The sequence below is a fragment of the Onychomys torridus genome, chromosome 3, assembly GCF_903995425.1.
Source record: "Onychomys torridus chromosome 3, mOncTor1.1, whole genome shotgun sequence".
NCBI lineage: Eukaryota > Metazoa > Chordata > Mammalia > Rodentia > Cricetidae > Onychomys > Onychomys torridus.
In genome coordinates this window covers 113,438,102-113,465,559 of record NC_050445.1, presented here as the reverse complement: position 1 = coordinate 113,465,559, position 27,458 = coordinate 113,438,102, and the positions used below count along the sequence as shown (strand labels likewise).

The 27,458-nt window shown below is 52.9% G+C and overlaps 1 protein-coding gene across 7 annotated transcripts in view; it reads right to left on the bottom strand.

Moving 5' to 3' along the window:
- Positions 1–896: 896 nt before the first annotated feature.
- Positions 897–27,458, bottom strand: part of Dctn1 (dynactin subunit 1) — a 33,861-nt gene continuing 7,299 nt past the window's right edge. Inside the window, exons 1-32 of one of the 7 annotated variants that reach the window (XM_036181040.1) lie at positions 21,175–21,479; positions 18,265–18,510; positions 17,952–18,030; positions 17,749–17,783; positions 17,150–17,170; positions 14,597–14,614; positions 13,233–13,253; positions 11,693–11,884; positions 11,171–11,368; positions 10,842–11,046; positions 10,692–10,770; positions 10,407–10,566; positions 10,199–10,303; positions 9,841–10,032; positions 9,642–9,758; positions 9,267–9,419; positions 8,311–8,471; positions 8,039–8,207; positions 7,182–7,250; positions 6,935–6,997; positions 6,693–6,842; positions 6,382–6,543; positions 6,169–6,300; positions 5,871–5,996; positions 5,302–5,444; positions 4,910–5,076; positions 3,695–3,709; positions 3,381–3,514; positions 3,070–3,262; positions 2,379–2,458; positions 1,762–1,851; positions 897–1,368 (exon numbers count right to left, since the gene is read on the bottom strand). In XM_036181040.1, coding sequence (XP_036036933.1) covers positions 1,231–1,368; positions 1,762–1,851; positions 2,379–2,458; positions 3,070–3,262; positions 3,381–3,514; positions 3,695–3,709; positions 4,910–5,076; positions 5,302–5,444; positions 5,871–5,996; positions 6,169–6,300; positions 6,382–6,543; positions 6,693–6,842; positions 6,935–6,997; positions 7,182–7,250; positions 8,039–8,207; positions 8,311–8,471; positions 9,267–9,419; positions 9,642–9,758; positions 9,841–10,032; positions 10,199–10,303; positions 10,407–10,566; positions 10,692–10,770; positions 10,842–11,046; positions 11,171–11,368; positions 11,693–11,884; positions 13,233–13,253; positions 14,597–14,614; positions 17,150–17,170; positions 17,749–17,783; positions 17,952–18,030; positions 18,265–18,510; positions 21,175–21,207 — 3,846 coding nt within the window. In that variant the 5' untranslated portion in view covers positions 21,208–21,479 and the 3' untranslated portion in view covers positions 897–1,230. Of the gene's footprint in view, positions 1,369–1,761; positions 1,852–2,378; positions 2,459–3,069; positions 3,263–3,380; positions 3,515–3,694; positions 3,710–4,909; positions 5,077–5,301; positions 5,445–5,870; positions 5,997–6,168; positions 6,301–6,381; positions 6,544–6,692; positions 6,843–6,934; positions 6,998–7,181; positions 7,251–8,038; positions 8,208–8,310; positions 8,472–9,266; positions 9,420–9,641; positions 9,759–9,840; positions 10,033–10,198; positions 10,304–10,406; positions 10,567–10,691; positions 10,771–10,841; positions 11,047–11,170; positions 11,369–11,692; positions 11,885–13,232; positions 13,254–14,596; positions 15,668–17,149; positions 17,171–17,748; positions 17,784–17,951; positions 18,031–18,264; positions 18,511–21,174; positions 21,480–27,458 lie in introns of those variants that run through there. The other 6 variants (XM_036181042.1, XM_036181041.1, XM_036181043.1 and 3 more) reach the window with 6 other exon arrangements.

The following is a 27,458-nucleotide window of genomic DNA, read 5'->3' as shown; positions in this document are numbered from 1 at the left end:
GGAGTTGGAGCCCCACCAGCTTGCATTTTAGAAGGGTATACTGGTGTGCAGAACTGGCTGAGAGAGGCAGTGGACAGCAGGTAAACAGCTGGCTGCTGCTGGCGTCCTGCACAAGCAGATGCATGCCGTCCGTAGAAGGGAATTTAAAAATGGACAGATTTAGGGCCCAAAACCCCAGCAAGAAAGGCTAGAGATGAGGTATTCAAATCCCACAATCCATCGACCTTCCTAGAGGGTGGTGATTGCAAGTGAGGCCCCTGGGCTCCCTCCCCATCTGCTACTTCCCTTTCAGCGATGCCCCACTCCTGAGTACAAAGCCTAGCCTACGGGCCTCTTGAGAACACCTTGCCCCAAGTGGGCAATGAGAGAACACCTCGAAGAGCTGGTCAGTAAACACCTGGACGACGCTCTCAAGTTCTAGAATGCTACCAGGCCCAGGGAGTCAGTCCCCTCCTGGAAGTATTTCAACAGGTCTAGATCAAGACCAGAAATCCCAAGAACTGACAGCAGCAGTTCCCATGACACTGATGTGAGTTTTGGCACAAATTTTGTGACTTGCATTGTTTCTCACTGCTCTGCTGCCTCAGTTTCCCTGGTGTACTGTTAATCTGAGAATGCCACATCCAATGGAAAGACAATGGTCAATGCATCAGAAAGACTGGATCACTCCAGCTCCAGGAAGTGGGAGTGGAACAGACTGAACGGGGCTCCCACAGGGCTCCCACCCTCCCACCGAGCACCCCTTGCCCTTCCGCTCAGGGCAGCTTACTGCACATGTTTTGAGGGCAGTCTCATCCCTCACCAGGCCTTAGCCCATCCAGTTTCTTAGGCAATCCTCCTCCACCCGTTCTGAACCAGCTGGCCCAAGTCCCATCAGAGAACCACAGAGAAAGCAGTGAAGTACAAGATGCTTTAATCAAGGGGTGAAGTCCCCAGTCAGGGCGACCTCACTCCATCTTGAGTGGAGGGGTATCAGCCCCCGCTCCAATGCCCCCCCCAATACCCTGAGGCCCCTCAGGAAAGAGGGAGCAGCTGATCAGCAAATTAAGGAAGAGGCCAGGGTGGATAGGCAAACCCAGATTACGGAAGCAGCAGGACCCTGACCAGACCTGGCAAAGCTGACCCAGGCAAGAGCTTTAGCCCACGGATTCAACCTAGGAGTGGCTGAGGCGGCTGTGCACTGGACAGTGGTGCCAGGGGCTGCGGGTCAGGGGATAGCAGGGAAGGAGCTTAGGAGATGAGGCGACCGTGAAGCTGGCGCAGCTGCTCCTGGGTCAGCACCAGGCGGTGTCGCTGTCCTAGGCCTGCCGCACACGAGAAGGTCACTTTGCCCAGGTAGACTGTGTCATCTTGCTGCTCTTCCTTGGCCTTGGGTTGGGAACAGAAAGGGGACCTCAGGTCAGGGCTGACTTGATTATGGGCCACTGAAGGGTCCTTGGGTACTGGCACTGGCAGCCCCTGGAAACTGAGGCTTCTGGGTTCTGACACCACAGTGACATCTTTGAAATTAGACAGGAGTTGAGTCTGACGAGGTAACCTGAGTCCCTCCCGGCATAAGAGTCAGGGCAGGTGTTACTTAGGTGCTGGGATAGCCCAGTCTCTCAGTGCTGAGAGCGCTCTGGGGTTCTGTGCAGGTAAGACTTGGCCCTGCCAGGCAAAGTAAGGTGTGCGGCTGGGCCTGCGACTCCAAGTCCCGGGAAGACAGGGAGAACCACGGGGCACCCAGCATGGTGCCACCATCCTGCCCCGTATGCCCCTTACCCTGAGGAAGGCTGATGAAGGGAAGGTGGCAAAGTCAGTGGGGACAGTAGCTCCGGGACGCTGCGTTACTGTCTCCTTGAGGACCTCATCCTGGGGAGGAGGAGGAGGAGGAGGAGGAGGAGGAGGAGGAGGAGGAGGAGGAGGAGGAGGAGGAAGACAGGGTTCATTCAGGGGACCCGGCGGGAAGTTCGAGACCTGCCCTGCTTCAGAGACACTAGTTTCAGGGGACTTAGCTTTCTATCACTACACTTTGGCTCTCATCTCTAACCCAGTCCCCACCCAGCACCCCTCCATGCTTTGTACCCCTTCACTCTTTAAGGCCTAGCTCAGCTTCTTTGGCTTCTGAGAAACCACTGGCAAATACTCTGCCCTCTCCTGGTCTCGGCTGGCAGGAACTGCAGCCGCACATCCGAAAGAACTGCTGGGCCAGCACTGGTGGTTCACCAGCCTAAAGCAGATCCCACTCGGGCACTTTGGTGAGAAGTCCCCTTCCCTCCCACCTGCTCCCCAATGTGCCTCAAGCATGGAGCAGGCCCAGAGACCCCCCCCACAAGTGCCTGGCTCTCCCCAGGGGTGAGCCAGGAGAGCTCAGTGTGGGAAGGCAGGGTGTGACTGACCTTGAGCTTCTCAATGGTGTCGCTCAGGGACTTGAGTTGAACTACTTGTTCCATAAGCTGAGCTGATGGGCTCTTGGCAGCTGTGAAGAGGGAGGGATGCTGAGGATGCTGTGCTCCATCCGAGCAGCTGAACTACATGGTCACAGCACTGGTATGGACCCACACAGCACAGGCACTCCAGAGAGAAAGCGTGAGCTAGGTCTGGTGGAGAAGCCTAGAACCCCAGCTACTGGGAGACTGGATAAGAGGATAGGAAGTTCAAGGCCTGCCTGGGCAACTTACTGAGACCTTGTCTCAAAACTAAACATAAAAAATTTTAAAAAGTGCCAGGCATGTTAGCGCACGCCTTTAATCCCAGTGCTCAGGGAGACAGAGGCAGGTGGATCACTGAGTTCGAGGCCAGCCTGGTCTATAGAGCAAGTTCCAGGACAGCCAGAGCTACACAGAGGAACCCCGTCTCAAAGAACAAAACAAACAAAAACTTAAAAAGTGAAAATCTGGCGCTACAGAGCATTAGCTTGAGGCCTTCAGTTCAGTCCCCATAGAGAAGAAAGAAAGGAGAGATAGGTGGGGTATGAAGAGAATATGAATGAAAGTCAGGGGAACGGAATTTGGAGGTCAAAGAACACAGCTAGGACGAGCCTGGGAAAGGCCGAGGCCGTAGCCACCATCTCAAAGTGGAAGCACATACCTGGACTGGCTCGAGTGATATCCACTACATGGGTGTGCGTGCTCAGCCGATTCAGCGTCTCCAATAGCTGGCTGGTCTTGCGATACAGGGCCCCGTCCACTAGCTCACCACCAGGGCCCTCATGGGGTGGGAGAGAAAGCTTCGCAACGTGCAGAGGGGGCAGAGCGGCCAATGACGCCTTCATCTGGGCTCCCTGTCAGGATGTGGGAGGGCACAGAAGGAGTGGCAAGAGGTGGGAGGTAGCCTCTGCTACCCATCAATGGGCAGACATGCTCCAAGCTCCAGCCCCGTGTTCCCCATGATTGCCTTACTTTGAGGATGCTGTTCTCATGCTGGAGCTGAGAGATGTGCAGCCTCATGGCAGAGATCTGCTGAAGCAGCAGTGGCGAGTCCTTCACCAGCCCCGGGCCTGGCAAGGCGCCTGGAGCCTGCCCAGGAGTGGCCCCTGTGAAGATCACACAGGATGTCATCAGCCCTGGCTGCTGCAGAGGTTGAAAACTTGTCTCCTCCCTTTTCTTCCCTCCCTCCCCAACTTCTGAAGGCTCAGGGAGAGAAGCCTCATGCTGTCCCCAGTCCCAGTGGCCTTGGGAAACCCCAGCCGGGTGGGGGGAGAGGGAGTCTCTACCTCGCTGCTGTTCTTCTGTGTGCAGGAAAGCCCGTGGGGGAGCAGAAAGAGAGAGGGGGGGTTAGACGATATGGGAGTGCAGGACGAAACAAAGGACTCTGGACATGACATGCACAAGACCCTTTCCTCATGGCCAAAACCTCCTCTCTAAGAGCCTGCCTCTGCCTTGGGGTGAGAGCGGAGTGTGAGAGAGCAAAGGTGGACGAGGCCCGAGTCAGTGCACACCGAGAGAGAACGGGCCGTGAGTGCAGTGCAGGAAGCCCTTGGGCGTGAGGTTCCTGCCTCCTGCTTCTCTCCAAGAGCAGCGGCATGGGGCACGCTCCAGAGGCTGCACCTCTGCACCCCGTGTGCTCGCCAGCTGCAGAGCTCAGGGAGAAGACACAGGCACTCTGCCTTGCTCCCAGGCAAATGACCTTTTCTGATGGGGTGTTTCATTAACTTAGAAGCAGAATTTGTTTAAGAGCCTATACTAGAACAACACAAAATGGTGAGTCTAAAGATTCTCTCCCAAAGAACACGGAGCTGTGGGTGTAAAATGTCACAAAGGTACTTGGTCACTTCCCTGCATCAGGTTGTATCTATGACAGGTGAGGTGAGCAGGTAGAAAGCCCAGAGACTCTGGGGTTTAATTATGGGGCCAAGAGATTGTCCTCTGGGGGTGAAGAGGTCAAGCACAGAACTGAAGGAGAAAGAGAACCAAGAGGCAGCGGCCTCTGCCTTACCCAGGGCCTGGGAAACATCCTGGAAGACAGGAGACTCCACATGAGGCTTGCTGACCATACTAAGAGGCTAAAGGTCAGAACAGAAGCCATGAGCAAAACTGGAGGAATATGCCATGGAGACCCACGAGGTAATGGAGCAGGCACGCTGAGGGACCACCAGACACTGGCCTCAGGCAAGGCTAGACACTCCAGCAGTGTAACCCGGCCTGTCTTGAATATGGCAGAGATGGAAAGGCCAGATGGCAGATCCAAAGGGACAGCTTCTAGAGCCTAACTCAGTCGCTACTCTGACTTCACTGACAGTCTTGCTAACATGCTATGTTACTCAGCGGCTCTCTAAACGCCTCTTCACAGCAAATGAAAACATGGAGAGAGCAGGCAGAGTGGAGCTGGGCAAGTGCGTTCTTGGCTGAAGACCTAGGGTAGAGGCGCCTGAAGTCAAACTGAGGCCACGAGAGAGGACTGTCAGTCTCCTCTGAGCCACTGTACTCACCACCAGCAATGCCAGAGACCAGGGTAGCGATGCCTGAGGGAGGGGGGCCCCGGAGCCCCTCAATTGTGCGCTTGGACTGGCTGCTCAGCCTCTGCTTTAGCTCGGCCTTCTCTGCCTCCAGCTGGTCGATGTCAGCCTGGAGCGCATCCATGGTCTCCTCGAAGTCTCTGTGAAAGAGAACCTGGGCTCGGGCCTGTCCCTTCCTCACAGCCCCACAGGACTTTCCTTCCACCCTGACAGCAGGCCCCAGCTACAGTCAGAGCAATGCAGTGGAGCACACTGGGGAAGGAAAAGTGGGTAGCAGACTCCAAGGACAAAGGAGTCACTAGCAACAGAGGGCGGCCGACAGAAGACAGCGTGGAGGATTCTGGGCCCCAGGGATGGTGCCTGACTTCTCCTTCTTCCGCAGCAGGGTCTGAGTCTCCTCCAGCCGAGTCTGGACTTTCTCGATGCGCTCGTCTGCATCCTTGGCAGCGCTGTCCAGCTTCTTCTCCAAGAGGCTCAGCCGCACATTGGCCTCACTCAGCTCCTCCCCCTGGACGAGGTAACACTTCTAGTTCCCCACACCCTCCCCAGAGCCCCACGACTGGGTCATGCTATGGGACGTGGGGCTCCCTCCCTGATGACCCCTAGCTGCAGGCTCCACTTCTTTCCTTGACTCCCACACCACACTGATCCCCACTGCCAGCACCTGCTGCTGCCCAGTCCTGCTATACCTCCCAGGCTTCATCTTAATTTCTTAATTACTTAGTGTTATGTGTATGGGTGTTTTGACTACATGTATGTCTGTGTACCATGTGTGTACCTGGTGCCCTCAGAGGCTGGAAGAGGGCACTGGATCCCCTAAGACGAGAGTTAAAGGTGGTTATGAGCCACCCTGTGGGTGCTGGGAATCATATCAGGATCCCTTCGAGAGCAGCCAGTGCTCTTAACCACAGTCCATCTCTCCAGCCCTCCGCACCTTAATCTTAAGCGACTTCTTTAACTCCTTGATAACCGTCTCTCGGTCTTCAAGCTTCAAGCCCAGACCTTCAGCATCTGTGATCTCCGCACGCAGGGCTGCAGCCCGAAGTTCAACCGGAGGAGGCTAAAAGACAGGGTGGTCAGAGGCTGGAGGCCGAGGAAGGGATCATCAGTGCCCTGCTTTCAGAGACATCCAGTCACAGGATGCTCCTCCCTCCAGACTCCTCACCCTCCACAACCAGGGCAGCTCTGCAAGTTGCACCTCTGCAGGCCCCTGGGTCCCCAGAAACCCCCACCTTGCTGGGTGGCCGCTCTGCATCGTACTCGCCCTCCTGCATGGCTGTGGCCAGCTTGTTCATGGTGCTGATGAGGATGGTACATGACTGGCGCAGACACTCATAGGGGCTGCTGGAGGGGCTCCCGTAGATCTGCGGAGCCAAGGGCAAGTGTGGAAGGGCCGCGATGGCCACTGCCCCCTCAAACCCCACAGCCCAAGGTTCCAGGCCAACCTGCTCGCTTGCTTTGAAAGCCAGCTCCTCCAGGGCCGCCACAGGCAGCCCTTCATTCTCTGCCAGCGGGGCGATAAGCTGGGCGGCAGCAGCTGCTACCTCCTGCAGAACAGCCACCACCCACGTCAAGTGCTTCCTGCCGTCGAGGAGCGTGTCGGATACCTGCGTGACGGGCTAGAGTCAAGAGTCCACCTGCTCCAGCATTAGAGTTCCTAGCTTCCCAACTGAGTCCGCTGACAGATCCAGAGCTTTATGTGAGAGGCCCTCCCGTTTCTGCTAAGCTTCCTTCCCTCACAATCTCAGCCCTAAACCTGTGATCCGAAGGCCAGGGCTGCCGGGATCCCAGGAGCATCTGTCCCCGGCATTCGCCTACGGATCTTCTTGCAGAACTGGCGGATGTCACTGCAAGACGTTTCCAGGTCTCGGAGAAGAAGGGCGATATCTGTTGCCTCCTGCCCACCCTACACAGGAAAAGGTCACAGGCAGAGCCAAGTCAGCACCAGGGAAGTGGGGGAAGCGCAGAAAGAAGCCCTCAGATCTAGATGAGCCTCACCTGCAGGAAGGCACGCAGTCGCCCCACCTCCACGCTCATACAGTCCAGGGCACTCTGGGTGAACTGTGCAGAAACAAACACATGGTCTTAGCCCCTAACGTGAGCTCTTCTGTCCCATCATCCTCTCTAAGAAGTCCCACCCTCTGATGACTGTACACACACAGGGGTCCTCTACCGCCGCTGACCTCTGACCCGACATCCTTCCCTCATCCCTACAGCAACCTTAGTCATGATCTACACACGTCACCTTGATGTGGTCAGCCAGCTGCATGGTGGAATCCTCGGGCTGTTCAGCAAGGTGGATGCTGTACAGATGCTAAGAAGGAGCGACACAGAGAGAGCCTTTAGCCCACAGAAGGGCAAGGGCCCAGAGACTGTCCTCTTCCCAAACTAACCTCCAGGCAGCCGCACCCCAAGGCAAGTTCACATCAGAGCAAATGAGAACTGGGATTGGTGGTGTGGGCCCATGATCCTAGCACTGGGGAGGCACACAGAAGCATCAGAGGTCAAGGCCAGCCTGAGCTACAGGGAGACGCTGTCTTATAAAAAAATGACAGTGAGATAGCTAAGCAGGAAAGAGACCTGCTCACAAGCCAAGCAACCAGAGCTCAATCCTCAAGACCCACAAGGTGGGAGGAAAGAGTTAACTTCCTCGTGCTGACCTATGTGACCTCTACATGGACACTGGCACGCAGACACACATACACGAGTGCACATACACTACACACACACACACATCTTTTTTTTTTTTTTTTTTTTTTTAATCCAGACATGATGGCACAGACCTATTATCCCAGCATTTGGGATGCAGGCAGGAGGATCAGGAGTTCAAGGTTATCACTGGCTACATAGCAAGTTTAAGGCCAGCCTAGGTTACATGAGACCCAGTCTCAAAAGAATAAAACAAAAAACTAGGCCTATCTCCTCCAACAACAACAAACTACCCCAAACAACAATTAAAAAAAAAAAAAAAAAGCAGAGCAAACTAGGTCTCAAGCAGCCAACTACAGACACAGAACCTTGCATACCCTGGCAGTAACTCCCTTTAGTTAGACGTCTCCTCCTGCCCTGCCGCTTCCCCAAGCCTGAATTCTGGCCCCGGACCTGGTAATACTTGATGGCCTTGGTGAGGGGCTCCACGTTGACAGTCTCGTCCAGCTGATCCTTGTGCAGCAGCTCAATGAGGAAATCTAAGGAGCGTTCGTGGGCACTCATCTCAGGGTAGAGGCTGCCCACCTTCTTATACACGTCCACATTGCACTGAGAGAGGGCACTAAAGACCAGAGAAGGGCTCTGTGAGGCCAAGGTCTCCAGACACTAGCTCTGTCCTGGCCAATCCTGGACCATGGCGCAAGGGAGGATGAGGCGTCTCTTACTGCTCATAACGGTGCAGCGTGGCCTGCAGCAGACTCAGCGAGTACACCAGGCCCGCAGCAAAGCTCAGCTGCTCCCCAGCAGCTCCTCGGAGCCCAGGCCGCTCAGAACAGTTCTCGCTTAGGTCAAACTTCTCCTGGGCCTGCTTCCGGATGAGCTCTGCCTGTAGGAAGGAAGATCAGGGTCCTGGAACTGGGAGAAGAGGACGAAGAACACAGACCCAGGAACCCCGGACACAGCTAAACAACTATGTGCAGGGTATGGAGACACATGGAAGAGAAGCAGAAACAGCTCTCAGGCTGGCAGGAGGTTCACAGAGGAGCAGGGTCATGATGCCAGAAGCTTACGGATAGCCAAGAGACTGGAGGGCAGTAGAACCATGTGACATAAAGCTGCTGTGCTCAAAATCTGCCATTTAGCCCCTAGCTAACTCCTGGTTACTTCTGGTCTAGTTTAAATGTTATTCCTTCAGTAACCTTCACCTTCGCCCAAAACGGACCTGCAACTGCCTCTCACAAGGCTACTTCTCTTTCCTGGACAGTTGCTCCTATCTGGAGGGGACTGCTTCCAGACCCTCCTGTATACACTAACAATCAATGTTTGAGTACCTCATGTAAAATCAGAGGAGCTGCATGTCAACATGTGCACACTCCTGTATACATTAAACCACCTCTAGGTTACTGATAATACCCAACACAAGCTAAGTGGTGCCACGGCTACATTGGATTCTTCAGGAAACAATGAGAAAATAATTGTACACACACAAGGTGGACGGAATGCACAGAAGCCCAATGTGGCAGCTGGCTCTGGATTCACTGAGACCTTGCTTCCTGAGCATACCTCTGCTACCTCGTGAGCTCTGTGGGCAGATGGTGCCTGCTGCCTTCCTTTCCCATCCTCAATGCCTGGCTCACACCAAGTTTAACTGCTTGCTGCACATGCGACTGACTGGCCTTACCTTGCATATGAGGCGGGGCATGAGCAGCAGCACCAGGACACAGTCATGGTCTCCGCCTGGCCGGAGGAAGCTGTCAGGCATGAAGGCCGTCAGCAGAGACATGTGCCGGTTGGCCTGAGCCACCTCCATCTGTCTCAACTCCATCTCAATGGCCTGTGGGGTGGACAGAGAGGAGGGCTCAGCTCGAAGGGAGAGCTGCAGAACCACGACTTGCTTCACCAGGGCCTTTGTCTCTCGGATGAGCCCAGGCCAGAATTCTTCCACAACTATCACCCAAAGCACCCTGAGTCCAGAACCCACACCATGTCAGCCCACTGCTAACCCCCAGGCCGGGCTCTCTGACACCCCTGACTTCAGGGGGCCCACTTTGCTGACCTTGGCATGAGCCTTGGTCTCGGCAAACTTGATTTTGAAATCAAAAGTCTCGGGAGGTGGTTGCTGCTGTCTCTCCACAGACGCTTCCTGCTGGTTCGTCAGCTCCCGGTTGACATCCTGGGGACAGACAGTGAAGCACAGTGGGTCCTGGGAGCCGAGCACAATCATCGATCATCGTGAGCAGGGGCAGAGCAGGCACCTGCAGGTGTGCGGTCAACTGGCGGTACTTCTTGATGGTCTGCTGGTAGTCAGCAACTGTCTCCTGGGCTGCTTCCACACGCTTCTGGGCCTCCCGAACTCGGGCCCCTGCCATGTCCAGCTGCTCACGGAGCTCCAACTCTGTCTCACGCGCATTCTCCTGCAGCTCGTCATTCATCTCGTTCATTGCTTCCTGGATGCCACAGAGTTGGGAGAGGGCACGGGCAGTCAGGATGGCAGGGCCACATGTTTCCCTTACCACAACCCCTGCTCAAGCGTCTGATGTCAATCTCTCTCAGAAGGTCCCTTCCCAATACTCTCCACCAGGGTCAGAAGTCAGGGATCTGCTCTTCTCTTACCAAATCCCCCACAGTCTCCCGCAGTTCCCGAACTTTCTCTTCTAGATTCAGGTTCCGGTCAGTCAGCATCTCCACCATCTCCTCGGCACCCAGCGCAGCGTCGACCTGTGTTAAAGGTAACGGACAGGGAGAAGTGCTGCTGCTGGAGGGCTGGAGGGGGAGGGCAGTGGAGCGTCGTCCAGGGGCCTGGGGAGGGATGCGCTCAGACCTGCTCCTTAAGCTCATCGATGGTGCTCTCCGCCTGGCTCAGCTCCTCCTGAAGACGCTCTCGCTGCTGCCTCACAACCTCCAGCTCCTGGTTCTTCTTCTCCATGAGCTTCTGGAGCTTCACATGCTCCTGCTTCTCTGAGGAGGAGAGATCTCGCATCCTGTGGAGAAGTGGAAGGGGCAAGGGAGGGAGCCGGAGAGGAGAGAGAGATGGTGGAAAGACGTGTCAATCACAGGTAAGGAGTACTCGGACACTCGGGTAGGAGAGGGCCAGAGGGAGGCCTACCTCACCAGGGCGTCCTTTAGGCGGGCATTCTGCTCTTCCAGCTGCTTGAGCTGGTAGCTTGATGCAGCCCCGTCTGAGCCTGTGAGGGCAGCAGAGTGTTCATGCTGGTCCTACTCCACCAGCTGGCCCCCACTGTTCCTGGTCCCTTACCTTTCTCTTCAATCTCAGCCTTGAGGATCTCCAAGTCTGTGGTGAGCTCATCCACACGTTCCTTCAGCGCCTCCACCTCCTGCTGCAGGGACTCAGCCCGCTCTTCAGCCATCTCCTTGTCCAGAGTGGCCATCTCAATGGCATCAGCTGTGTCTGCCATCTCCTCCATGTAGCGCTCCTTTGCCTCCAGCGCCTCCTTGGCTTCCTGGAGGTTGGAGGTAGGCAGAGCCGGAGCCGAGTTGAGTCCCATGCTGCCCTCTCTCCCAAGGCACCCTACACCGCAGCCTGGCCCCTCACCTCCCCGGCTCCAGCTTCATCCCAAGACCCACCTTCCGCGCCTCTTTGAGGCGCCGCTGCAGGTCTGCCTGCTGCTCCTGCATCTTGCTCTTCCATTCCTGCACTTGCTCCAGCTGGATCTTATGCTTCTCCAGCTCTTTCAGCTTCGCCTTGTCTTCTGACCGTTTCAGACGCAGAGTCTCCAGTTTCTCCTCCAGGTCCCGCACCTGGGCCCTCAGCCCTTCCTCCTCCTGCCAAGAGGAGGTCGGTGGTTTGTGCACAGTCCCTGCCCTACCCTAACAAAACGGAGCTGTAGCCAAGACAAGAATGTAGGCAAACATCTCCTGGACTGACCATCAAGAGCCAGTGGCACAGAGACATCTAAGAGGCCGACGTGGCACGCTATTATGGAGTAGGTAAAAAGGCAGGCAGGAAAGGACAGCCCAGCCAAGAGTGAGAGCCACATGCTATGTGTCTACTACTGCTTTCTGATTCCAGGCCATCCCCAACCCTGGGGATGCTTCTAACACCTGAACAGGGGTCACAGGCCCTTGGCACCTTGATTCCGCCCTTACCTTAGAGGGAGAAGGAAGTGGGGGTGCTGCTCCAGGAGAGGTGAGGGCTGGCGTGGGGATAATAGGCGCTGCCAGCGGAGTCTGGGCTGGGGTGCTGGGCTCACTGCTGCTCAGTTCACCGGCTGATGCTGATCCAGAGGGGCCCAGGGAGCTACTGGCCCCTGACACCCCAGTACTGGCTGGGCGAGTCGGCTGTAAGAGGACAAGGCCACAGAGGGAACAGAACATGGGATGCAGAAGAAGAGGCAGAGCAGGGGATGGAGTAGAGGAGTCAGAAGACACAGCGGAGAAGAAGACACAATGAGACCACAGATGCGGAGGGACGGACAGTGAGAGTCCAGAGGCACAGGACAAAGGACAGCAGGGAAGAGGAGGGCGGGATGGATGGGGGGCAGAAGATTGTAAGTTCCTCCCTTGGCAATGTGTCCACACTCTCCTCGCTCTGCCATTAACCTTCAGAGCAGGCTCTTACTCCCCAGAACTCCCCTCTGGACCTCACACGTGATCATTCTAGCAACTTCTTAATACTCCCATTCCCATCCTTGTGCTGGGCCCATGTCCAACTCCCCCAGCAGAGAAAAAGAGCCTCAATGTCATTCCCAGAAGCGAAGAACAGATTAGAGGTTGTTCTCAATTGTCGCGTTCTCAGAGGGCTGGAACAAAATGTGGTGTCAAGCAGCTCCCTGGTAAGTGCTACCTAGTCTGGGAGTCGGCTGAGTACCACTCCTTTGGTCTACGCCAAGGGATCCTAGAGGCTACTGGGCTGAGTTGGGAACTGTAGATAGACTACCCTGGAAACAAGGCAAGTAGAGTGTACCCCTGTACTTCCTCCCCAGGACAAAGTTCTAGTTAAGTAACAGTATCCAGGCCCCTGTACCCTGGAGTGGGGAGCTGGCTAGCTTCCAGGAAGTAGAACAGTGGTAGACAGTGCTGCTCTGGCAATGCTGAACCCCAAAGTTCCCCTGGTGAGCAGACATGTAGAAACCACAGAGTACCCACAAATACTCCCACCCCAGGTCTTCAGACACTCACCCCCTCACTCAGATACTGTGCACTGCCAAGATCCTCACCTCTTCTAATCTCACCCTTTAAAGATGTCAAAGCCTGTCCTGATTAGCTGTAGCCTCTTTCTGCTCTTCCTACTCAATCTACTGGCTACGATGGCCTCTTAAGGATTAGAAGTTGCCAGGGCTGTAAAGATGGCTCAGCAGTTAAGAGAGTTCTAGCTGCTCTCCCAGAGGACCCAGGTTTGATTCCCAGCCCTCACATGACAACTCCCAGCAGATCTGACACCCTCTCTGAGGGCACACATATGGTATACATACATACATACATAAACATTCATACACATAAAATAAAAATAAACCTTAAAAAAAGATGAGCAATCATTTCCCCAGGAGGGTCCAGTTACCAGCCTCAAAGAGAACCCTACGTACACTGTAACCAACATTTACTTGCTAGCATGCATGGCCACATACATGCACATGCCCGAAACGTGTGTGCATTCGGCAGTGGCTTACGGAGACCTGCTTGTTCTCACCTTGGGCCGCCGAGTTGTGGTCTGGACAGGCAACAGGAGCCAGAAGAGAAGGAGTCAGGAAAGAGAGGGCCATGGCAGGAGGACAGAAGCAGCAATGAGAGCGGCAGCAGCAGCAGACGGAGCTAGCCCCACCAACCCCTCCCACTGCCTCCCTCAGGAGTCACCCACCTACTCCAGGAACCCCCAGCTCCCGCTGCCCTGTCCTGCACTCATTTTAACCAAGCCTGCAGGCCTCACCCCTTCAGATACCCTGCAGATCCCACAAGTCCTGCCCCTACGCTGAGCCACAGCACAGCAAAGGCAGCAGCTGGCAGGAAGGTCTCCAGAGACTGTCCTTCTGTGAGGGATCTCCCACTCCAGCCTAGAGGCCCCGCCCAGACACCACTCCCAAGGACCGTCCCAAATCAGCCTCTTCCATCAAGTGCTAGACTCTAGAGAGGACACCCCAGGACCCGGCCCATGATACACTCAGAAACGGGAACTCAGATCCCAAAGGCAGAACAAGGCTATCATCTTATGTGTGCGTGTGTGTGTGTGTGTGTGTGTGTGTGTGTGTGTGTGTGTGTGTGTCCCCGCCCCTCAGGTCCTGGTCTTGCAGCAGGCCCCATCCCTAAGGCAGAGGGCTCAGGTGTCAGGACTCCAAATACCGCATCAGTAAAAGCCCACAGCTCAGCAAAGTAACCCTCCCAGCTGGAGGAGAGCAGTGGGGGTGGGCAGAGCACTCAGGATCCATCTTCCAGAAGCAACCCAGGAGGCCTTTGGGGTATTTCGGAGTGGCAAAGGGGCAATTAGCCCCAACTCCCAGAGGCTTGCTGGCTGTGCCTCAGGGCTCTCGCAGAGACAAGATTCTGCTTGAACTGTTTTCAGCAGACATTAAGTCCAAGAAGACCAATGTCCACCCTCTAGTCAGGACTAATTCACCACAGCCGTGGGTCCCCGTTCTACCCTGACTAACTCCCTAGCAAAAACTCTGGGGAGGCGGATGTTGGGAGAACAAGCAAAAGCTGGTAAGTAGGCCTGCTTCAAGCACTGATACACCCAGCCTGCTGCCTCAGGCTGGACCCCAGGAAACCCTCCCAAGTGTGCCTGCAGTAACGACCGCCTGAAGCCCAGGCCTGTGAGACCACTGGGTATAAGGCCTGGGAAAGACTCAATCTGAGCCCAAAGCAAGTAGATCAAGAAACAGATGTCCAGGGGTGGGGCACAGTAGTGGCACACACCTCTCCCTGCCCCCTCCCCTTCATCTTTACCCTCCTCCCCCAGCCAGGTACACTGATGAAGTCAATCAGCCCCTGCCCCCACCCCAGCAGCCTGATTCCATCGCCCTGGCAACCCGGCAGCAGGACCAGAGCAAGCAAGAGTACCTTTCGGGCTGTCGGTGCCTGTCTCATCATTGCGGAAAACCACAGAATGCAAGGAAGAGGAGAGAGAGGGTGGACAGAGGAGGGCAGACAAACAGGGAGGAAAGACGGACGAAGGGAGGGAGGGAAAGGCGGCGGAGACAGGAGATTAGTGCATCAAATCCCAACAATGCAGCCTCAGCCTCCGGGCCGCAAAAGGCTGCTGTGGTGACACGGAGGCCCTGGCAGGTGCGCAGCAAGATAGCAGACGATTGCGAGCTCCGGCAGGTTCCGGCAGGCTCGGGAGCCTTGCTTGGCCCAGGTCGCCAGCTTAAGCTGATGGCAGCCTCAGTGGCCGCAGCAGCAGCAGCAGCAGCAGCAGCTCCACCTGACGTCATGCACCCACCCTCCTCGGCTCCATGGGGGTGGAGCTACCACTCCTAGGTCACCTAGCAACCACCCAGAACCCGGTGGCTCCTCCTCCTCCGGATGGAACTAAATCCTGCGCAAAGCTGACCTTCCTCCCCATCAAACACAAGGTTCTAGCTCCGCCCTCTTCTTCCCCTCCACCTCCAAGACTTTGCTTCAAAAAGCTGGGCCAGTGGCCGTTGCAGAAATGGTACCTTATGGAGCCAGGGAATTTGTGGGCAGGAACAGTGGGCCTATCAGCTCCATTAACTTCTCATAATTAATTCTGGCCTCTGACAACCTCATCAGGTCCTCGTCTCTTACACAAACGTCTCTTATCAGGAACACATAGTCAGAGCACCCCTCCAGCACCCAGCTCCAGCTCTGAAGAGTACACAGTGATTAGGGAGTCCTGGGACATGCCACTGGCAGCAGCAACAGCTCTAATAACAGTGTTGGGCTCTTCCCTCACCTCTCCAAGCTATCCAGAGATGAACGCCTGTGTCTAAAGCTTTCTAGAGAGGGAAGGTATTTTTAGAGGCACCCATGTTCTGTCCTGCCTCCCTCTCAAAACACTGGTTTTGGGAGCTAATGGTTCAGAGGTTAAAGAGCCTTGGCTGCTCATACAGAGGATTCAGTTTGAATTCCAAGCACTCACTTGGTGGCTCACAACAATCTGTAACTCCAGTCCCAGGGCATCCATCACCCTCTTCAGGCACTGCTCAGACATGGGAGCACAACACCCATCCACATAAACACACATACACTGGTTTCTGATCTGGATCTACTTCCCTGTTCTGTGTGGGACGCCAGGGGCAACTCTGGCTAACCGATCTGCTTTAACTGAACCAGCTGGGTGTAGGACTGGAGAGAGCAGGGACACCCAGCAGCCGACAGTTTTTCGCATAAGCAGTTGAGGCTGTGATGTCACACATCACCAGGACATGGGCACTGCTCACACCCCACCAGGGTCATGTCAGCCTGCAGCCACAACTCTCCCAGTCTCACTTACACTGCAGCAGCGCCATGCTCTTCTCTAGTCAGGGACCTGACCTGAAACTGGAGCACCCACCACAAGACAGAAATCAAGGGAGAAGAAGCATCTGGAATGTGCCCAGCATTCTTTCTTTACAGCATTATCTGCCTTAGAGTCCTATTCCTGCCAGGACCCAGGACCCAGGATCAAGAACAAGTACTAGCATGTGGCCTCTACCATGGTGAGACTCCCAAGTCCTTTTGAGGCCCACCAGGAGTTGAAAAGGTGCTCTCTTCTCCCTTCCCACCGTCCCAGTCCAGAAGCTTCCCGTGCAACGTCAGAAAGGCCTGAGGCAGCCTGACGACAAGGAGCTCACAGTACTGCACACGCGGCTCAGACAGGCACATGCAGGGCAGGAAGAACTTGGGCAGAGGCCCAAGGCAAGGGCTGGTGTGAGGAAGTGGTCATGGCAGCAAATGAAGTGTTTAAAAGTCCATGGAGAGGAGCTGGGCATGGTGGTGTCCACATGGGATCCCAGAACTAAAGAGGCTGAGGCAGGAGGTCTGCCACAAGGTCTAGGCTAGCCTGGTCTACATAGTGACTTCCAGACTAGTATGAGCTACAAAATGAGACCCTCTCAAAAGACCTAAAGAAAAGTCTGGGGGAGTGGGGCATGGTCAAGACCCTGGGGTGAAGTGAGGGCCCAGACACGGACTAGATGAGGGGTCAGTGAAAGGCACTGGCAGAGCAAGGCGGGTACTGTGGCAGCACTGATTCAAAGGCAGACAGACTGCTCTTCAGCGGTCTGACCCCTCCTCCTTGCACAACAGTCTACATCTGGTGCTCTCCCCAGCTCCTCCAATATGCCCAGCCATCCCCCCTAAGTCTGGCTACGTAAGAACTCACTGGAACCAGACACTGTGCTTTGCCATCGGGCACCTGGAGTCTCTAACTGGAGGTCTAGAGCAGGGGAAAACTGTCTCTAGTGAGTGCGGCCCTGGCCTGGTCCCCGAACCTGATGTCCTTGTTCTCCTCAAAGGCACTTGGGAGGACAAGCTGCCATTTCCTCTAGCCATCCCAGCCCCACGGTTGCCCACATGCATGCACACTGGGGATGGGGAGCATGCAGGAGAGCAGGATGGGCTCATAGCCCACCCACCCACCCACCCAAACACAAATAGTAAACACACCACCTTCTTAGGCTTCAGTCCCCGCTGCGTGAGGAGCAGGAAAGGGTAGAGTTAGAGAACAGACTGCTGGCCAGACATCCTGTGCACGGCTGTTAATACCAACTGAGGTGAGCACAGGCAAGGGCTGAGGAATTCGGGCAAGCTTCAGGCCCTGGGCAAAGAAGGGGTCCCTCAAGGGCCAGCTTCTAGGATGTTCACCCCAGCTCAGAGAAGCCGGAGGGCCACTCCCAACCCTCTGCAGAGGAGAGGCAACGGAGCTGGAAAGGGCTCTGTATGCATCTTATAACACTTGTGAGCAGAGGGGTTCCTTCTTCCGCTACACTCCACCTGACCCTGCCCTAAACCTCAGGTCTTGGCATCTTTGGAGACCAGAGGCAGGAAGCTGGCTACACTACCGGGTTAGGCCTGTCCTTCCAATCTCCCTCAGCTCAATCCTATTTGACCCTACCACTTTTTCCTGACACCTTTATTCTAGTCCCGATGGAGCAACTCATACCCAGAAAATGTCCTTTTTGAAGAGGTTACGCAGCTAGTTCAGTTCCAACCCATCTACCGCTCTGAGCGGCCTAGCCCCAGGTCTCCCTCCATCCCAAACCACTCACCAGTCTACTGGTCTTTGCAGCTGCATCCGCTCCCTCTGTAGAAAGCAAACAGCAACAAAGTACATTTACACAGAGGGCGAGGGGAAAGACCCCCTCAGTGGGATGGGAGAACAGAACGGGGAAGCACAGAGCTGACGCCCTGTTGGTAGCAGATGGGTGGAACACGTGGATGGGAAGCTGCAGCTTCAGTGTGTAGCTAGTACCTCTCTTGAGGACCTTTGAAGCAGAAGAGTCGGGAGTCTCTGGGGAAGTAGTATCTGCTCCATCTTCAAATACTTGGATCTAAAGCCAAAGACCAGACACTGCAGTCAGATCAAGAATGCCTGTACTATGGGTCCCTTCTGAGCTCCCAAGCAAGCCCAAGTACGGGATGGCTTCCCTTTCTCCCAGCCACAGCCTTGTGTCCCACCCAGGAAAATGGAGTACCTATATGCTAGTGTCACAAGAAACAGATAGATGTACGTGCGGGTATGTGTGTGCATAGAAACACACAAACACACATGCACGGTGAGTTACCTGGGACTGGCGTACGAAGATGCCATGGCCTTCATCACATGTGAAATACTTCCTTCCCTGGACAGTGCCATCGTTCTTGCCTTTTGCTTCATCCAGGATCACGCCCACCCATTTGCCAGTGGCAAAGAGTGTGGCTCCAACATAGGCCACAGTGCCTCGGTGGCCTTTTCCAATCACTTCTACACGGGAGCCTACCCGCAGGGGCCGGGCACCTGCTTCCGCACTCATCCTGCTGGCACTCGGAGTCTGAAAATAGACATTGCAGACATACACAGTCAGAGGCTGGAGACGCGATCCTGGACTGAGGAAATACCACAAGTCATCTCCTCAAACGCCATGCTCTGCAGTGGGCTGCAAGAATATATACTATAGAGATTCAGGCCGGGAGAGAAAGGACAAGGCAGTTCCTGTAGATGGTAGACAGAGCCCATGGCAGGAGAGAAGAGAAAAAGGCAGAGATTCTGTAGGTGGTAAGGCAGATTGGAGCAAGGAAAGAAAGATGGAGGACGAAGGAACGGGGACAAAGATGAGATGGAAAGCCCAGGAGCTTAGCTATCACTAGGGCTGTGAGGGACAGAAAGAGGGACAGAGAGGAACTGAGTGTCAGGATGGAACTGAGGCTGTAGACAGAACTCTTAGAGAAATAAAGTTCATGGACATAAGAGCATGGTGTACATAGATTCCTTTCCCTCAGATAACCCCAGGACCCTGGGAGGGATTTTCTCAAGGCAGGCCCTTGAGAAAATTCTAATAATTCTTAGGGTGAAGTAAGTCCACAAATTGCCCTTTGAAAAACATCAGTGACATGTCCAAAATTTCCCCAAAGTCAGGTATAGTGGCTTACACCTAGGATCTCAACACCCAGGAGTCTGAGGCAGGAGGATAGCCATGAGTTTGAGGCCAACCCGGGCTATATATAATAAATTAAAGGCCAGCCTGGGCTACGTAATGAGACCTTGTTTTAAGAAAAACAGCTTGTTTTGATGGCTCACACATGTAATCCCAGCACTTAAGAAGCTCAGAAAGGGTTATCATGAGCTGGGGCTAGCCTGAACTACATGGGTGAGTTCCAGTTCAATATAGTCTAAAGTGAGACGAACCTCAAGGGGAAAAATGTCACAACAATGAGCAGTAACAACAATCTTTAAAAATAAAAATGAATTTAAAAGATATTCCAAAATCCTTTAGAATCTCCTAGAATTCTTAAGATTTTAATTGTATAACAAATCAGGATTCCTTGGTAGATCTTTGAACGTCACCATATGGCTGCTGCTTGGGTGTACTGCCCCCAGGCAGAGGAAGCAAGAACAAGCAAACAGCTCAATTCAGACCAGGTTCCCCACAACCCTGTCTCAGGGACCAGAGCTGAGAAAGTTGTGGCTCAGTGGTGGCCCTGTCCACTGTCCTGTCTTCCTGGGGATTCAAATGCCTTTCTCTGGATTCTCCACCTCACTCCACCCATTTTCTTCTACGTGTGTGTGTGTGTGTGTGTGTGTGTGTGTGTGCGTGTGTGTGCGTGCGCGCCCGTGCATGCATGCACACACACACTTTAAAATTTTTGTTATTGTTCTTTTGAGACAGAATGTTGGTATTACCCTAGGCTGGTCTGGAACTTACAATCCTCCTGCCTCAGCCTTCTGAATGCTGGGATCACAGCCATAGACCAACACACCCAACCAGACTTCTTCTCTTCAGGCACAGATTGAACCTTTTCCAGTTCCCCCCCCCAAGTCACCATCCCTCTTTCTGACACAGCCCCTGTCTCACTCCATCCACATGTGCACCATGACAGTCCTGGATGGCTGACTCCACCTATTCATTCACCATCCACTCCCTCTTCCTGGTCCTTGTCCTGCTCTATCTCCCCCAGGCTCTGGAGACCTTCCCCAGTTCGTGCTGTCACAAGAAGAAAACACAGGCCAAACAAACCAAGTTCCTCAAATTAGCCCCTCAACTGTCTGCAGACCCTGCTCCATCATCATCATCACCATCATCATCACCATCATCATCATCATCCCGCGGGCAGGTAAGGGAACACACAAAAACCCGTCCTTGGGAACTTCCCGGCTTCTCACACATCCGTGCCGAGTGAACACATGAAATTAGGTCCCAAATCAGACCAGGATTCGGAGGAAAATCACACCTAAGCCATTTTTAGCAATAGCTGTTCCATGAGCCAGAGAGCTTGCAGCAAACAAATAAAGCAAGGAAAAGTGACCCCATGGGTCTAAAGAATCCAGGGGGTCCTTCTTGATACCCCCCCCCATACTCAGCATTGCTGGCTTCAGAAAGGAGCCCTGCCAGAGCCAGGGAAGTCAAAACACGTCCCATCCTGTCACTTGCTAATTCCCTTCCTCAAAAAGCCCAGCCAGTAAGGTGGGGACACAGCTCCTGGGGGTGTGGGGACCTCAGATCATGCCTGGGACAATGTGGACACTATGGGCTTAACAATGAAGGAAACTACCAGTGACATCGAGGCTGGACACAAACTCGGAAAAGACCCTCCCACACCTCCCAACACACCTCTCCCAACCAGGAGGCTGTCTCGGTGGACACAAATCTCCTCTCAGACAGAAGAGAGCAGACAGACAGCAGAGCACATATATGGCTAGGGCCTCACCGCAAGGCCTTCTGACCCACAGCCCAGTCAGAGACACACTGGACCCCTCACAAACCCCCAGCCTCAAGACCAGCTGGAATCAGAGGTCAAGCCTAGAGGGTCCCAGTTAGGGTCCAACTCAGGGGAGGGGGGGGCCTGTCCAGCCTCCGAGTATCAGAGCTCCGAAGGCTGCTTGGAGGTCCAGCGTGTGAGTGCCTCAGCTGAGGGCCAGCCTCTCTCCCCAGCCCCCACACCAGTGATGCCCACAGGCAGCCCTCCCAGGCCATCCCACATTGATTGAGGCTACTTACCCGATTGTACCCGTGCCTCTTGCTCTGGGCCATGTTGTTCACCGGGACTCCCCCCCTCCCCCAGCTAGCCAAAGACAGAGAGAAAAGGCAAAAACCTAGGCAGGAGGGGTCAGGGTGATGGGCCTGCAGGGACCGGCTCAGAAGCCGCCAGGCACAGACCTCCCTCCATCCATGGGCTCCCTCGGCAGGGCAGGGGCAATGATGGGACTGAGGACCACTGCCCAAGGAAGGGCTCCTGCGCCCAGACACTGAACCCCGCTTGCCAGCTGATGAGTCTCACTCTGCGCTAGTGCTGCTCTAGACTGTCAGGAAACATGCTGGCCTCTGGGTCCTAGTGCTCCCCGGATTCACCGGGGCCAGTTAAGACCAGCTAGTACCCAAGGACGGGTCCCCCCACAAATCCTCAGCACTGGAGTACACTGCTCTAGCAGTCCTGACACTTCTTTCTCCCCTGTACCCCCACCATCACTGCCTTCACCCCTAAAATGTGAGAGCTCAGCAGGTCCCCAAGCATCAAATGCTACTTCAAAATGATCTGCTGCCTACAGCCTTCACATGAACAACTCCCCCACCACACACACACACACACACACACACACACACACACACACACACACACACACACACACTTTCCGTTGCTTTTCTGTGTTACCCTCCCCAGAAATATCTGGACTCAGGTCCAAATCCACATGGTTAGGGTCTGGAATTCAGTCTCCCACTGGGCCAGGTAAACAGCAAAGGAGGGCAGCAATGGAGGCGAGCTCACACAGAGAAAGCTGGTAAAGAACAGCTCTACGCTCTGCAGTGGCAAAGGTCCCCACATTCACTCTCTTCGGCTTCTTGTGTCAGGCCAGGTTCTGATCCCCAAGATATCACATTCAAATGGATTATTAACGGCAGTTTTCAAAAGCCAAGTGCCTCACTGTCCCCTTGGGCCCGAGCTACTCTACCTCTGTCCCTATCTCATGTCAGACCCAACAAGCTGATTTATTTGATTGATTGACTGATTGACTGATTGATGGCATTGCTTTTTGTTTTTTTGTTTTGTTTTGGAGACAGAGTTTCTTTCTGTAGCCTTGGCTGTCCTCAAACTCACAGAGATCCACCTGCCTGTCTCCTGAGGGATTAAAGGCATGTGCCACCACTGCCAGGATAAGCTAATTTATTTTTTTATAGTTGTATATGTCACAGGATACCTTAACAATGTTATATTACCTCCATAATTTAAAAATAAATGCTGTTAATTTAATGGAACTAATCATTCTAGTGAGGTCTCCACATATTACCTCATTTATTTACTCATCTGCCAATGACTAGGAATCAGCAGACCAGGGTCCTTACCCTGTAAGCAAAGTTAGCGTTGGGTCTGACCACTGAGTCCCTGGCTGTAATGTGGATCTAGATCCCGACATACTTGTCTTCCTTCACCAACAAAACTGCCATTTCTGCCTCTCTGCCCACTAACCCAAGACCATGCAGAGGCCAGAGGCCACAAACAGTTCTCCAAGAAGGTGATGAGTACATGTGAAGACACCGTACTGAAACCCATCACGTGCTGCCTTACAGTTCTAACTAACACACATTCTCTGTATCTTCACTTCTGCCCAGTAGACATCCCTCCCTGCTTCCCTGCAGTCTCCAGATGGCCCTCCTCTTCCTATTCCCCACCGCACAGGAGGGCAGGCCATTCTGGCCCAGGCAATCACACTAACCTACTCAGGGTATTTGCCGTCTACAGAACACATTTCCAAAACATCACTTGAGGGCTCAGCAGACAGTTCCATGTGTAGGACAGAAACGGGCTGGAGAGATGTCTCGGCAATGAAGCCCACTGGCTGCTCTTGCAGAGGACCTGGGCTCAGCCCAGCACCCACAAAGAGGCTTAGAGGCTCTCAACTGTCTTTAGTTCCAGTCCTAGAGGATCTAATGACTTCCAAGGGCATGGTACACACATGGTGCAGACATATACACAGAAAAATATACATAAAATAACACTTTTAAAAAATAATAAAATACTTAGGACAGGGGTTGGCAAGATGGCTCAGTGGTTAAAGGAATTTTCTCTTCTTGATGAGGACCTGAGTTTGGTTCCCAGCACCTATGCTGTGCTACTCCCAACTACCTATAACTCCAGCTCAAGATGAGATGCCTCTGGCCTCTGCAGGAACCTGCACTTACGTTCACGTACACACGTGTATACACACACACACACACACACACACACACACACACACACTTTAAAATGAAATAAATCCTTTTTAAAATAAAAATAAGCATTAGAGAGGCGGTTCAGCTGTAAAGAGCATGTCCAGTTCTTGCAGAGGACCTGGGTCTGGTTCCCAGCACCCACATCAGGTAGCTCTGGGGAGGTTTGGCTCCTCTGACCTCCCCATGCACGCATGTGCACATGCCCACACACTGGCACACATCCATACACATAATGAAGAATAAAATTAATCTCTAAATTTGCCAATGAATATGTATATACATATTTTATTTATATGTCTGTATATATAAATAAAATAATAAATCTTTTTACATCTTGAGAGCTGTTTATTCTACCAAATGGGAGTACAGGACACAACTACCTTAGTACCACAAGACTCAAATAAGAGAGAACATGGTAAGGATTACTAAAACTATAGCATTCCAAAGAAGTATTACTCAGCAGGATACTAGGTATATATAAATCTTCAAAGGTATAGACAATAAATATTATACAAAATTAGGCAGGAGAAAGGTGGACTGGGGGAAAAATGATCTGACTATGCCTTGAATTGTGGAGCTTTTATGTTTGGTTTGAGGTTACATAGAAGCCCTGTAAATTATGAACACAGAATGGACAGAGACATAAAGTACCCACTTGGGGTCTTCTGTCAAACTATAAAGCCTTCTGCGGGGGAGTCCACAACTTCTCTTTATGATGCAACTGCCCTCCGTGCAGAAAGGCAAGTACTTATTGAATAAATAAACACACTGAGATGCACTAGGAAGGAAGAAGGACAGGCAGGGACAGGTGAGCGAATCCAGTGACAGCAGGAAGTAGTCTCACTCCTGAGCTGTGGAGTGGCCTAGTAAGACTGCCTGAGAGGATCAAGCATGCAGGAGAGAGCAGCAGACACAGGAGCAAGCTGCAAGGCAGGATTACAAAAAAGAGCATGCTGAAGTGGTGAGCATGGAGTGAGAGGGGAAAGAGAGACAGACAGACAGACAGATGGGATGCTAGGAAAGACAGCAGACTGGCATGAGCCCCATACAGCCCAGGACACAGCTCTGTTCTCATGTTTCCTTACGTGCATGACTCTGGGCAAGATGTTTAACTTACTGAGCCACAGTAACCCAATCCACACACAAAAAGGCATTCTCTATTTCGTATGGATGTTACAAAGAGTAAGGAAAACAAGCCAGGAACTGGGGAGCAAGACATAGTAGCACTTGGAGTTCACAGAGAGACTATCTCCTAACATCAACCTCCCACCCTCAGGGGTGTTAGGATTTAAGCAAAGGATCTGTTACAAAGCCTGACACAACTGTGCTCAGTCAGAAGTAGATGCCTTTGTGGTTACTGTATCCACCCAATGATGACCTACTCACAGCAGGAACTCTAAGGTTGCAATAAATGAAGAGATGAATGGATGCAAAAATTAGCAAATGTGGGCTGGCTAGAGAGGAGGCTCCGTGGCTAAGAGTGTTTGCCGCTATTACAGCGGACCTGAGTCGGTTCCCAGCACCCACCCTGTAAGATCACAACCACCTGTAACTCCAGCTCCAGATCTGACCCTCCCATCTGTCCTCCACAGGTATCCCTACACACATGTACTTACAAACACACACACAAATGAATATTCATAAAATAACACAAAAAACTAGCAAATGAATAAATAAACTGGGAAGCTTTTACATGTGAATAACAGAATGAGGACTGAGGGCCAGGGAGGTGGTTCAGTGGGTGAAGTGCTCACCAAATAAGCTTGTGAGCACGCACCTGTAGTCCCACCCTATGGAGATCTGGGAGGAGGAGATCAAGGGGTGAGGCCAGGACCAACAGCAGAGGTCTTCCTCTGATCTCCACAAGCACACTGTGGCAGGTATGTGCCTACATCAGTACACATGACCACACATGACCACACACACACACACACACACACACACACACACACACACTGTACACACAAGAGCATTTTGTTACGTTTTTGTTGTTGTTGTTTTTAGAGACAGGGTTTCTTTGTGTAACAGCTCTGGGGCTGTTTTGGAACTCACTTTGTAGACCAGGTTGGCCTTGAACTCACAGAGATCCACCTGCCTCTGCCTCCCGAGTGCTGGGATTACAGGCACGCACCACCTCTGCCCGGCCACAAAAACATTTTTTAAAAACAGAAAAAAGAAAGGGGATCAAAACAGAATGGGGAAGGCCGGGTGGTGGTGCTGCACACCTTTAATCCCAGCACTCAGGAGGCAGAGCCAGGTGGATCTCTGTGAGTTTGAGGCCAGCCTGGACTATAGAATTTCAGGACAGGCTCCAAAAGTTAGAGAAACCCTGCCTGGGGGGGGGGGGGGGGAACAAAACCAAAAACAAACAAACAAATAAAAACCCCAGAATGGGGAAAGGGAAACTGGGCATGTTCTTTGGGCCTTTTTTGAAGGAAATCCAATTGCGCACACTAAAATGTGTTTCATCACCTGCTTCCAATGTGAACCCGTGAGATGGGTGCTCCCCAGTAGTTAGGGACTAAGGAGAGTGGAGAGGAGGCAGGAGGCAGGACATGAGAGATCTGTGAGGAAACCATGCCGTGTCCTACCTGAGACGCCATGCCACAGCTGTACACAGGGCTGGGGAATGAACTAAGTGTACATGTGTTCTCTATTAGTTTATGTGTGCGTGCGTGTGTGCATGCATGTGTGTGTTTTTTGCTGCAAACTTAACTGCCAGCCTGTGTGTTAAGCAAGCAGTGTACATCCTTAGCCCTTTTTCTTTTAACCTTTTGCTTCCTTGTGTGCATGTTTACAGAATACAGAGGCCAGAGGGCAGTATCAGGTTTCTTTCTGTTACTCCCAACCTTAATTTTGAGACAGGGTCTCTCACTGAACCTGAAGTTGCTGATTCAGCTAGACTGACTGGCCAGCAAGCCCTGGGATCGTCCTGTTTCCACCTTCCCAGAGCTGCGATTACAGGTGCACACTCATATTTCTGGCTTTTTCACATGGGTACTGGGGATCAAACAGGTTATCATTCTTGCGTGACAGCAATTTACCAACAGAGCCATCTTCCAGGCTCCATACTTTTCATTGACAGACTCTCAAAAAATTGCCCAGGCAGGCCTTGGGCTCATAATCTTCCTACCTCAATCTCTCAGGTAGCTAGTATTACAAACCTGAGCCAGTAGGCCAGTTTTCAGATGTTATTTCTTATACCCTTATGTAAATGTACTAGTTACTCCAAAATACAATATTTCAGGCAGAGCTGAGGATGCAGGTTCATAGAACACTTGCCTAGCATGTGACAACAGGTCCCATGCCCAATACTGTGAACAAAAGCTTATGGTATTACCAACAAGACAAAAAGAGGGGTTGGGGAAATGGCTCAGTAGTAACAGTGCTTGGTATGTAAGCATGAGTAACTGAGCTCAGATCCCTGGAACCCACTAAAAGCTGGGCATGGTTGTGCACATCTACAATGCAGTGTTGGTGTTGGGCAGATATGGAGCTTGCTGAGCAGCTAGCCTAGCTGAAGATGGAGGGCATTCTGATTAGGGGGACGTTCTGATGTCGACCTCTGGCTTACACACACACACACACACACACACACACACACACACACACACACCTAAGATTAGTCAAATTGGACTGTATTACCCTGTTAGTGATCCTGAGTCTCTGATATCAAGCCTAGCTATATAGATGCCTGCTTTTGCCACAGCATTACTGGGCCTGACACTGTCCCACAGGACTCTTCCTATTCCTTTAGTAGAGATCAACAGTACCTGGATTTCTAGTCCATTTTCCTCCTCAACAATATTAAATACTGCTAAGATATCTAGGAAAGTGGGAGGAGTCCTCAGCCTCTGACCACTAAGTAAGTCTTGGAGAATTTTTTAGAAAATGACAAGGAAACAAGCAGACCTGTGGGATGGGGGGATGAACGGAGAGTGAGGATGAAGCCTCTTCATCCTTTTTTTGCTCTATCATTTCTACCCTCTTTTTTAAACCGGTCCTCAGGATCCCTTAGCACTCGAATGCTCTTTCAGCCTCACCGAGGCCAAACTTTGACCCTGGGCTAAGCCCAC